General features: G+C 43.7%; 1 protein-coding gene across 1 annotated transcript; it reads right to left on the bottom strand.

The window, feature by feature from the left end:
- Positions 1-1291: 1291 nt before the first annotated feature.
- Positions 1292-11717, bottom strand: RPP21 (ribonuclease P/MRP subunit p21). Its single transcript, XM_054977820.1, has 6 exons — positions 11642-11717; positions 9423-9525; positions 8521-8621; positions 5915-5997; positions 4895-5041; positions 1292-2172 (listed from the first exon to the last, which is right to left on the bottom strand). The coding sequence occupies exons 2-6, from the start codon at positions 9468-9470 to the stop codon at positions 2021-2023; spliced, it is 531 nt and encodes a 176-aa protein (XP_054833795.1). The 5' UTR covers positions 9471-9525; positions 11642-11717; the 3' UTR covers positions 1292-2020.
- Between the last annotated feature and the right edge of the window lie 578 nt (positions 11718-12295).

Here is a 12295-nt window from a genome sequence, read left to right as displayed (position 1 = left end):
TCCTCCGATAGTACCCTCCGACAGAGAGTTCCACCAGGTTGGGTCCAGGATTGAAAACACCTTAGCCCTGGTCGAGGCCAGTCGAGCCTCCCTGGCCAGTCGAGACTCCCAGTAGATGTTTTTCTGCTGATCTAAGTGCCCTCCGGGGTATATATGGGAAGAGGCGGTCCCTCAGGTATGTTGGTTCCAGTCCATTTAGGACTTTATAGGTTAAGACCAAAACCTTGAACCTGATCTGGAACTCCACAGGGAGCCAGTGTAGCTGCTGCAGAATGGGAGTCACATGTGCCCTGTATGGGATACCCGTCAGGACCCGAGCAGCAGCGTTCTGGACCCACTGCAATTTCCAGGTCAAGCCCAAGGGAAGCCCTGCGTAGAGCAGGTTACAGTAGTCCAATTTGGAGGTGACCGTTGCATGGATCACTGACACTAGGTCGTGAGCTGAAAGATAGGGGGCAAGCTGCCTGGCCTGCCGAAGATGGAAAAAGGCAGACTGGGCAACTGCCGTGACCTGGGCCTCTATTGATAAAGAGGAGTCCAATGTTACGCCAAGACTCCTTACTGATGGGACAGGCACCAATGGTGCCCCATCAAAAACAGGGAGCTCGATCCCTGTATCCACCACCCCATGACCCAAGTACAAGACCTCCGTCTTCGTAGGGATTTTATATGTATTGTTTCTACACCAGAAAAAAATAATAATCCAGATTTATGCAGACTATAGTCTACTTCATAACACCATTTATATGGTATTCTCGTGCAAAAGCCAGCATTTTAAAGTCTGGCTCAATCCCAAATGCTCTCTGATCCCCTCTGCAGGTTAAAGAGAAGACCATTTCAGTATACTTCATGCATATACATGCTGCATATGTGTAATGTTTCTAAACAGGCTGACAAACTGTACACTGTATTACTTGAATTTCCCTCTTGTTCACATTTAAACATATTTTTGCCCAGCAAAGGAAAGAAGTTAAAGACAAAGTTTATTCCCCAAACCCACCACAGGACCATTTCATTTTTTCATTTTTGTCCAGCACTATTTCCTTTGTATTGTCGAAGGCTTTCACGGCTGGAGAACGATGGTTGTTGTGGGTTTTCCGGGCTGTATTGCCCTGGTCTTGGCATTGTAGTTCCTGACGTTTCGCCAGCAGCTGTGGCTGGCATCTTCAGAGGTGTAGCACCAAAAGACAGAGATCTCTCAGTGTACTGAGAGATCTCTGTCTTTTGGTGCTACACCTCTGAAGATGCCAGCCACAGCTGCTGGCGAAACGTCAGGAACTACAATGCCAAGACCACGGCAATACAGCCCGGAAAACCCACAACAACCACTATTTCCTTTGCTAATATTTCAGCAGAAATGGTAAAAATTCAACCAGCCAGCTAGAGGGAAGCCTACAAGAGACTTTTTTGAAACAAGAGTTTATTTCAAATTTGTTCACTACTAGCTTTTCCCATATAAAAATGAGAACTTGGAGCAATGCCTCACTAAGTCCAAAAGCAGTTTACTCATCTCTCCCCTCAAAATTGGGAGTTTTGTAGCTGCATATGCTCAATAATGGATGCCAGTAACTGGTAAAATCCGGGTTAAATCCAACCCAGCCCTCAAGGCATGCCAATTGAAAGAAAAGAATGCGGGGGAGGGGGGGAGAATAAAAACAAGAAAATTTATTTGGAGCAGTGGAGAAGACAGAGGATGCAGGAAGGAATGAAGGCAGTGGGGATGGGAGGTGGCTTGACATCAGACCCCTTTTAGCTACAGCGGGAGGAACTTAGCTGCTTTCTACCTAAAAACTTCCTTAAGGGCCTTATATAAAAAGACACCTTTATTCCAAAGTCCATCATTTGTGAGCCATTTAATTCCTGCAAGTACTTTACCAGGCTTTTGCTTGCAAAAATGTGCTCCACAGTTCCTTTCAAATAATCTTGCTAGCCACATTGGCTTTCCTTTATCCTCAGCTTGGGGGCTACCACATGGGCTGCCCACAACTGAGTAGGGAAGTTCTGTTCTTAAGGAAAGGGGTCACTTCCCAGTTGGGTCGGTCTTCTCCTTAGATTTGGTGTCCACTGCAGTCTTCTTAGAGGCAGGATGACTGTTAGGTTCAGCACGCAAACCTGTTGTCTTCTCTGTTGGGGAAGCTTTGAGGGGTTGCTGCATCGGTCCGGGTGTCTGGCCTGGAGTGAGAGACAATGAAATAAAGGGCACAGGATAATTCCAGTAAGGCAGCCTCCTAAAATGTCCTCCAGAGCTATGTTTTCTGCCTCACTCTATCCGCCTCTCTGGTGGTCTCATATCCTTGCTCTCCCATACAGCCTTTCCCCAGATTTCCCAGAAGGGTTGCACATGTTACTCACTAGGCCCTTCTGGTCTGTGCAAATTAGTACCACTCGTTCAATTTGTATAGAATCTTATCACTCCATCACATTCATCCAAGGCCTGCTCTACATTTTGCAACCACATTCTTCTATATATGTAGAGCAGGCCTTGGATGAATGTGATGGAGTGATAAGATTCTATACAAATTGAAGGAGTGGGACTAATCTGCACAGACCGGAAGGGCCTAGTAAGTAACATGTGCAACTCTTCTGGGAAATCTGGGGAAAGGCTGTGTGTATGTATGTCATTTATAGTCCACCTTTCTCACTGAGACGCAAGGTGGATTACACAGTATGAGATTAGTACAATCCATATCAAGTACATTTCCATACAGTATCAAGAACATTTCCATAAACAATGCCATAGGGTAAACAGATACAAGTTTAAAAAGGCATAGCGTTACCTAGAATCCAATACAAAGCAGAAGAAAATACTGAAACAGAGCATAATCACTTCTAGGATTGACATTAGACAACATAAAGCACAGGTAGTACATAGGAGTACGTATTTAAAGCAGCAGATAATATGTAAGGCAACATAGTGGTGAAGTCTATGGTCCCTAATTCATTAGTGAAGCATCGGAGATCCCATCCCTACAATACAGCCCTCCCATTTGAGTAAAAAGCCTTTTTGAATAATTCAGTTTTGCAAAAACTCCCTGCAAATAAAAAATAGCACATCTGGGGGAAATGTTCTATCTTAGCTGCTGGTATGTTGAACTATGCTTTCAATTTACAGGGAACTGTTAATGTAGGGGTAACTTTGAAAAAAGTAGTCCTCATTGGCAGTCTGAATTGGTATTATCCACTCTTCCACTCTCCTCCACATACTTCCACTTTGCCTTCATTCAGCTGCACAACAGACCCGGAGAAAAATGTCCTGTACTTTTAATAGAGGCTTAATGTGTGTAAACAGACAGGTGAAGCTTTTCATGGCATAACATCACCTGGTAAAGAACATCACACAAAATCCATTAAAGAGACAGGACTTTTTTCCTCCAGGCAGTTGGCAACCCTTGGCCCAACTCAAGCCTGTTCCTCCAACAACAGCCATTCTTATTTGCAGTAGCCCTGATCCATAGCGATCAAAGTACTGGATTAGAATTGGGGGAACTGGGATGCAGGGACCAAGGGCAGTCCCTCAGTTTCCATTCACTCTCTGTACAGTGGAAGCATTAGCACAAACTGGAAGCAAAAAAGGCAAACTCCATGCCAGGGATGATAAGGGATTGAAAATAAAATGACTAATATGACCATGCCCCTGTATGGATCTATGGTGTGGTCTCATCGGTGAATACTGTGTGCAGTTCTGGTTGCCCTATTTCAAAAAGGACATCGCAGAGTTGGGAAAAGTACAGAAGAAGGCAACCAGCATGAGGAAAGTCTAAAGAGTGTGGGACTTTTAAAGTTACAGAAAAAGGCGACTAAGGAAGGACATGCTAGAAGTTTCTAACGTTGTGCATGGGTAGAAAGAGTGGACAGGGAGAACTTTTTCTCCCATTTCCATAATACTGCAACTTGAAACCACCCAGTGAAGTTGATGGGCATTAAGGGTAGACAAAAGGAAATACGGCTTCACTTAACAAGTAATTAAATTGTAGCATTCAGTGCCAGTGGAGGTAGTGAGGGCCATGGATGGCTCTAAAGGAGGTTAGACATATTCATGGAGGAGAGGTCCATCCATGGTTACTAGCTCTGATGACTAAAGGTAGCCAGTAGCAGCAAACCTCTGAACACTGGTCCTCGGAGGCAATGTCAAGGGAAGACCATGGCCTCTATGCCCCGTTTCTTGGCCATATGTGAAGCTGGATGCTTGGACTAGATGAACCACTGATCTAATCCAGCAGGGGTCATCTTACGTTCCTCACAGGATGAAAGGATGCATGTAGTTAGGAATGCTTTCCAACCAGACTCCATCATTAACTTCAATTCCCCCTTATTCCCTTTCCTCAACATTTCTGCTCTGTCTACATTCAACTTTTCTGCCCCACAATAGAGTGGTCTCCTTTTCCACAATTCTGCACATTTTGGTTCCCAAGTCCGGTCAGCCCCAACAAAAAGTCCTCAGTTTAAGTCTCATCCCTCTCACTTCACTGCCACAGACCTCCAGCCAACTTAGAGTGCATCCTGAGGTATTGAATGCCAGCTACTTCTCTCCTGGCCTTGCTCTTTCTCAGCTCTCTTCCCTCTTACTTCCAGTCAAACCTCACCTCTTCTTACCCCATCCTCATAAATTTCCAAGTCTTCCTCCACTGACCTGCAACATTTCCAAGCTTCTTTGGCCTTGATATCAATACCATGGCTTTTCTCTCAGCATTTCCTTCTGACCCCAAGCCTCCCATTTCCGGTTCTCTCATATTTAATGCCACAACTTATCTGTCCTCCAAGTAAATTTCAGCTCAACTGAGTGGGCTTCATGATCATCCTTTCATAATCGTATTGAACAATCCTACAAAGCAAGCAGCATCTTTCCCAAGTTCCCAATACTTGCTCACTCTCCACAGACCTGGACATTCTTTACCTTTTGCTCCTTCACTGGCTAGAGTCTGGTTCTCCAATAATGCCTCTGGTTGCTCCGACCACAACTTATAATCAGGGTTGCTGAGGAACCGCTTCGTTAACCCACAGTTGAGACATCTCACAACTGTCCACCGTTGATTTCGGCGCTCTGGTTGAGAAGGCAAGAACATGAAGGAGACAGGGAAGCCTTGAAAACTTGATCTTACTCCCCCCTCCCTAGATTCGGTTTCTCTCAGTCCTCTAGATCGGCGGTCCCCAACTACATCTCGCTTGACCTCGCTTCAAAGACTCTGTCCAAAATGTTCCACTTCAGAGCAAAAGCTGATCCTTTTGTTAGGGAAGGGTGAAAGCTACAAAGACTGGAAAGGAAGAAGGGAAAGCTACAGAGCCTGGAAAAAGTAAAGGAAAAAGTCTTCTGCTGCCAAGCTCTTCTGTTTGCTGGGCCGACTGACATCTTGTTTAGCTCAAATGCTGAGTGTGGCCTCATCTCCATCAGAACAAAACAGTCTAATGGAAAGTTGACTGTTCCAAGCAACTGGTACACAAACAGGCCCATCAGCCAGGATGGGGATGCTATGAAGTTTCACCTGGAAACACATTTAAAGCCTTCTTCTACATCTCTGAAAGCAAAAGATTAATAGGAACAAATTGGATTTGGCTAGCAGAAGCAGCTAGTGAGATTCTTCTTTGCTGATGCTGCTTCTGAGATGCTCACTGCATGCGTGTGTTTTGTGCTCCTGCAATACCTGTTTAACCTAAGCGTTTATAAGTAAACACCTTGCTGTAAAAGGCCTTTAGTTCCTCAGTACTCTCTCTTTCCTCTAAATCAACTGATCCTATAAAACATTCTACTGCTTGGGGAAAAGACGGTTCCCTCCTGTCTTTGGTATACCCAACATTCCCATCCATATATACAGTGGGAAAACATTGCCCCAGAACTAGTCACCCCTCCAGAGCAAGGGTCAGAACTCAGAAGAACTCATCCACCGCTACAAATGAGAACAAGTGACAGGACACTTACTTCTCTGACGTACAGTTGAGCTGACTCCAGGGACAAGAAGGGAGAAGCAGGATTTGCAGACGGTTCGTTTCACAGAGGGGTCCCTGCAGGACAAGCGGAAACAGAAAGACAAGCCTGGGCATGCCATAGCCATGGGACTCCAAAAACCCTTTCTGCTGCATTGGGGCTCAAGAAACAACAAAAAATCTTCACGAGACATATTGCTCCTTGTGAAGTGATGCTGGTGTCCACACTTACCAACTATCACCAATGAGAAACAACTGAGAGGTTCAGAAAGGGGTTTGGAGGTAGTGTATGGGCATGAGCTTTGAGATATGAATACTTATTACTCTAGTAGTTCTATCTTCTTGACATGCCCCCTGGACTTCAGTCCCAGCAACAAAAAATACAGTGGGTAGGGTTGACCATGACTGGTTGTGCATGATGTAATTTAGTAGTGCAAGGGCGTAACATTTTGTTATTAATGCGATGGCCATACCTCATTGCCTAGTCCTCTGAACAATTAAAAAAAGTCTGCACCCTTTCCCCCTAGCACTCAAAGCACAGTAATCCCTATACACACTATATTAATCCCAACAAGCCTGTAAAGCAGACCAGTGTCAACATGCAGCATGAGTGGGAGAAGGTTGAGAAGCACGTCTTTGTGCCAACTGAACAAGAACTAGGCTGAGCTCCTGTTCTAGGGATTTTGCCTGGGCACAGTCAGAGGCCCAGGCCAAAAGAGTCTTGGTCCTTGGATCTTAGCCCACAGCTTACAGCCTCTGGTCCTGATGAATCAGCCTAACAAATCCAAGACCAGCTTAGATGCTGGAATTAGGCTGCATTTCCCCTCCTTTTGTTTGTCTCGATTACATCTTGTACTTCTTTATAAGTCACTTTGAGACTCCAGCACGGAGCAACGTGAGAAAGAAATTATCTAAATTAAATATATATAAATAAACCACTGTATTATAGGTAGGGAAGAAAGGGGGATAGTGGCTTGCCCAACCACTCAGGTCATGACCCAGGTAGGATATAAACCGTGGATTTCCCACTTTTTGTGGGAAAATCCCACTTTTAACTTCTGTGTTAGATGAGCCAATATGGTGATGCTAGATTACAGCAGTGACACAATCTCTGTGCATGCTGTAGTGGTTTACAGTCCATATTGGGAAGGAAAACAAATACTGCCTGGAAAGAGCAGGGTTAAGCAGGCAGATCAACTGGTGCAGCATGGTGGTTATGAGCCTAAACGATGAGTTAATTCAAATCTCAGTGCAGTCACAAACGCACTTTGGTGGACTTTGGGAAGCTACTGCTTAGACTTCTCACCTGCACTATGGGGATAACAATACTAAGCTTTCCTCCTGGAAAGTTTTAGTCCAAGAATGTAAATGAAGCATTTTGGGGGATTGGCATTTGTAAGAAACTTGCCCTAAAAGGTTATTAAGAGGGAGGGTGAGACTTATTCATTCATTAACTAATTAGATCACAACATTTTATCCTGCTTTTGATTAAAAGATTTCAAAGTGATGTACAATACTGCAAATTTCAAAACAATTAAAACCTCTCTTATAAAGAAGAAAACAGAGAACAACTAACTGGGCACAAAGCATCCAAGGGCAGGGAACAACCAAATCAACATATTTGAGTCTTAGTTCCCAAAACCCATCTGAAAGGAACATTAACAGCTTCACCAAAGTCCAGCAGAGAGAGCAGTGGGTGAAACAAATTGATGAGGGAGGAATTGCAATGCAGTTTTAGTCTTCAGTCTGTACTCTTTACCACAGGAAGGAGTTCCATAATTCCAGGCCAACTATCAAGACCAAATCTTGTTTTATAGTGGCCTCCTCTTGCTGTATATAAAACCAGGCCTGATGGTTGTATACTTTATGCATCTCAAAAAGTGAGCTCTAACTCGCAAATATAGAATTTAAAGTTGTTACTCTTTAAAGTGCTACTTGACACCTGTGCAATGTGATTAAGAAATCTTTACTTCTTTCAGTCTCTAGTTATTTGATATTTGTACTCCACTTTTCACCCCAACGGAAACCCAAAGTGGCTTACAACATTCTACCCTCACGACAACTCATGAAGCGGATTACACTAAGAGTGATTCCGCACACGTTGGATAATGCATTTCCAATCCTCTTTATAGATCATTTGAAACGGATTTTTTCGGGTGCGAAACAAAAAATCCACCTCAAACGACTGATAAAGTGAATTGAAAGTGCATTATCCAACATGTGTAGAATCAGCCAGTGAGAGAAACTGACCCAAGATCACACAGTGAGCATTCATAGCAGAGCAGGGATTTGAACCTGGCACTCCCAGATCCTAGTGCAACATCCAAAGTGCCCCACTGGCTTTTTAAAAATAAGTTGGAACACAAAGCAGGGCCTCATCACTGATTTCAGGTTTCTAGATGATTCAGGTTTTTTGATGATTATAATGGTTTAAGAGAGGTTAAGCATCAGCTTGGAGCAAAAATTTAAAGATTAATGAGGAGATAACTTTGAAAACAGAGATGGAAACAACTCCAGATACAGGTGTTCTGAACTATACTAAAACTAGCATTTAGGCCAAAAAGATACCCATACTCCATTAATTCCCATCCCAGCACTTACTGTCTTAAGACGAGCCGTCGGCTGATGCTGTTCTGTGTATGGCAATAGAAACGAGCCAGTTCCTGGTTGTCTGGGTTTTGTGCTAAGACACAATGTGCTGCCTGTTGAGGAAACAGAAGAAAGGTGAGCATGCATGTTCTATGTCCCCATAGGTACACTGCACAATGGGATTTTCCAGAGGGTTAGCCATACTAGTCTTAAAGGCCAAATAAAATGTTACCATTGTTAGAAGGAGATAAGTATATATGCAAACATATGGGTCCAGTAAGGTATGCTGCCTACAGGGAATGCAAGAGACAGCAAGAGGTGAGGAAGAGGGGTCAGAGCATCTGCTTTGCATACAAAAAGTCCCAGGTTTAGTTTAAAAGTTTCACAGATAGGCAAACATCTTTCCCAGGTTTGCTGAAATACTGGCGGGACAGCGAAGAGGGCGCCAATGAACACAAGATCCACTCTGAGTTGGCATGACCCACTCCTCCTTAGCAGCCACAGATGATGGCAAACTGGCATGAGAAAATAAATAATCTGCACACCCATCTAAAATGGGACAATTGTATTCTGAAGTGACCTAATCACTCCCAGGCATCACTGAGTCCAAGCTTCACGATCTTGCTCTTTATATAATGGGATTCAGCACAGAAATCATTGTCTGGAGAACTCTACCTGTCAATAGTGTACTCCATGCCTTTAATATAACGAAGATATGCCTATCGATGCATCTGCCCCATCCTTCTCAGTTTTCAAAGAAATTTGTGTATGTATGCATGCACATATTTGAGACACAAACTCTGTGTTCATTTATGAAAAAGAAGGGAAAAGTCCACAAGAAGCCCTCAAGGATCACGCCTCCCCCCCACATCCATTAATGCATACTACTAATATACAGGGTGCTATATTCTCACCTGGTAAAGGAAACTGAGTCTCTGGAATGCTTCTTTGTCTTTTATCATGGCTGATGGGAGAAATCTAAGCAAGACAGCTGGGGTGAGACAACAGGCCACAAACCTGGAAGGAAGAAGCACTTTTAGGAACAAACAATATTCACCTATCTTATACACCTATACAGGGCTGTTCTTCTATCTTCTTCTTGGATCGTAAATGTAGAAATACTCATGCAAACCTTAGGGTGGGCCTTGTTTCTCTACAGCCGGCTTCTAGGCTATACTGGCCCTTTCCACTGATTCTTTCTTCCTACTGCAGATTCCCCCTCCCTTATTATGTCTTCTGCAGTGTTCCCTGTTCCTCAGGAGCGCTATTTTGTGGAGATCAGTGGAATTGGCAAGGGGGGGGGGGCTGGAAAGTTCCATTCTACTGATGGGAAATTTAATTCAGATCCAACCCCTATGTACACTATACCACTCTCAAGAAAACTTCTCTCAGTAAAATCTCTCCCTCTACATTCATAAATAATCATCATAACAACATATAGTGGGTGTTTTCTTCCAAATCAGTCTAGCCCAGAAGATGGCCCATACCTTGATATCTTGACAATATGGCCACTTATGTCCATGTTCTGGTAACACTGAGACTAAACTACTGTAATACTCTCTACATAAGTATCCCTTTAACGTCAATTAGAAGACGCCAGTTGGTACAGAATGCCACAGCTAAGCTACTATTGGGAGCTAGGTGGAGAATGCATATTATTCTCATTTTGCAGTCACTCCACTGGTTGTCCGTCAGTTACTGGGCTCAATTTTAGGTACTGGCTGTCATATACAAAACCATTCATGGCCTTGGTCCCTCAAATCTGTATGACAGTATCTCCCCCTATGCTCTATCATGACAGCTTTACTCATCTGAGCAGGGTCTTCTGCAGATGCCAGCTCGCAAGTGAGCAAAATCAAGAGCTACCATACGCTTGTGTTCTCTGTTGCGGCCCCCACCTTATGGAATGGCCTACCTGCTGAGGCCAGGAAGCCTCCAACCTTCCTGGGTTTCTGTAAACTATGTCAAAAAGAGTCCAGTAGCATCTTTAAGACTAACCAATTTTATTGTAGCATAAGCTTTCGAGAATCAAGTTCTCTTCGTCAGATGCATGGTTTCTGTACCATGCATCTGACGAAGAGAACTTGATTCTCGAAAGCTTATGCTACAATAAAATTGGTTAGTCTTAAAGATGCTACTGGACTCTTTTTGATTTTGCTACTACAGACTAACACGGCTAACTCCTCTGGATCTGTAAACTATGTAAAACCAATTATTCACGGAGGCTTTTTGCAAAGGAAATAGGGCTGTACTGTAACTAAATGATTTAGAAAGAAGCCTGGGGTAAAGAGTTAAAGACTATAACTATACCACTATGATAGTGTACTATCTGTTCCTGTAAGTAGGTCCCTATTTTTGCATATTAATACTTCTGCTTTGCTTCACCACTGTTTCTGATCTCTGGTTGGTTCCAGACTTTTTCAAGTCCGATCCTATCGCTCTGTCTATTGTATGTCCCATCCTGTTGATTATATGTGACTTAGAGTATACAATCCACCTTGACTCCCAGTGAGAAAAGCAGACTATAAATAACGAATAAAATATCGTGCATTTTGCAGCTGAGCTGTTCACCAGCTTCGAACACTGACAAGCAATTTAGACAAAGAGATATAATTAGAAAACTTGAATTCAGTTTAATTTTTAAAAGTCTGTAATTCAGGAAATACTCTCTACACTTGCGCAAAGGCAGTTTTTATTTTAATTACTAGTCAGATGCTCAGTCACAACGCACAAGGGACTAGTCTAGGCAATGAAACAAGATGAGAGCCTGAAAAAGAAATGGCTAGAGATTAGATGGCCTTGGATGCTTGTCGATCTTTTCGGCTCTTCGCATAATGCGGAGGAGAAGGTGGGGGATAGGGAGAATACCTACAAACGCGAATTCATCTAGAGTTCCCTGGAACTAAGCATTAATTAATGTCCCATTCATTGACTAGAGGGGATTTCATATTCTAACAAAGTTGGTCTTTAAGGTGCGAGTAGGGTCGAATCTTGCTCTTCTGCAGAGCAACACGGCTACTCACCTGAAACTACAATCCTACGAATACTTTCATTGATTCTATCTCATGAATATGCCTCGCTGATTCTATCTGCCTCAGTCTCTTCCCCAAGTTATCGAATCGAAGGTACTCACCACCGCGAACGAGCAACCTTGTCTCTCCCAGCTGAAGGAAGGAACGCGCACCTTGTTCCGGTTTTTGGGGGGAAACCCAAAGACTTATGGGAAATGTAGTTCTTCCCTGTCAATGCATTTCAGTGAGGCTTCTGTCAATTCAACGCGCGCGCGAAACGATTCCTTTACAATATGGAAAGGGAAGTAACGAAAAGAGGAATGGTTGTTGCTCTGTGCATGGGCCCTTCCGAAATAACACACCTTTATACAATCATACCACTGTCTGCTCCCTCGGCATTCATGTTCTCTCTTTTTTCTTCCTAGAATACCGATAGAAGATCTGAAATGGAGCACCCTCTAGAGATCCTGGCTAGATTTAAGTCGTGAACCCATCATGGCTTCCAGCTGCCATCAACGTGACTAGAGGGAAGACAAGAGAAGGGAGACTCTATGCCATGGCAAAATACCCAGCTGTACTCCCTCCCTTCCTAAACCCACCCTGGCTCCACCCCCAAAGTCTCCAGGAATTTCCCAAGTAGCTTACACTGTTCTCCTCTCTTCCATTTTATCTCCCCCCCCCCCTTTTATGGAATGGCCTACCCATTTGGAGTAAGCAAGCAAACGTGGATCCTGCATAGTTCAGCTATCCAGAGTACTGGTTTCTTGTTTTGAGGA

This window comes from Eublepharis macularius, chromosome 4 (genome assembly GCF_028583425.1).
Source record: "Eublepharis macularius isolate TG4126 chromosome 4, MPM_Emac_v1.0, whole genome shotgun sequence".
NCBI lineage: Eukaryota > Metazoa > Chordata > Lepidosauria > Squamata > Eublepharidae > Eublepharis > Eublepharis macularius.
Note: the sequence above shows the minus strand (reverse complement) of the source record. Positions and strands in the feature narration are given on the sequence as shown.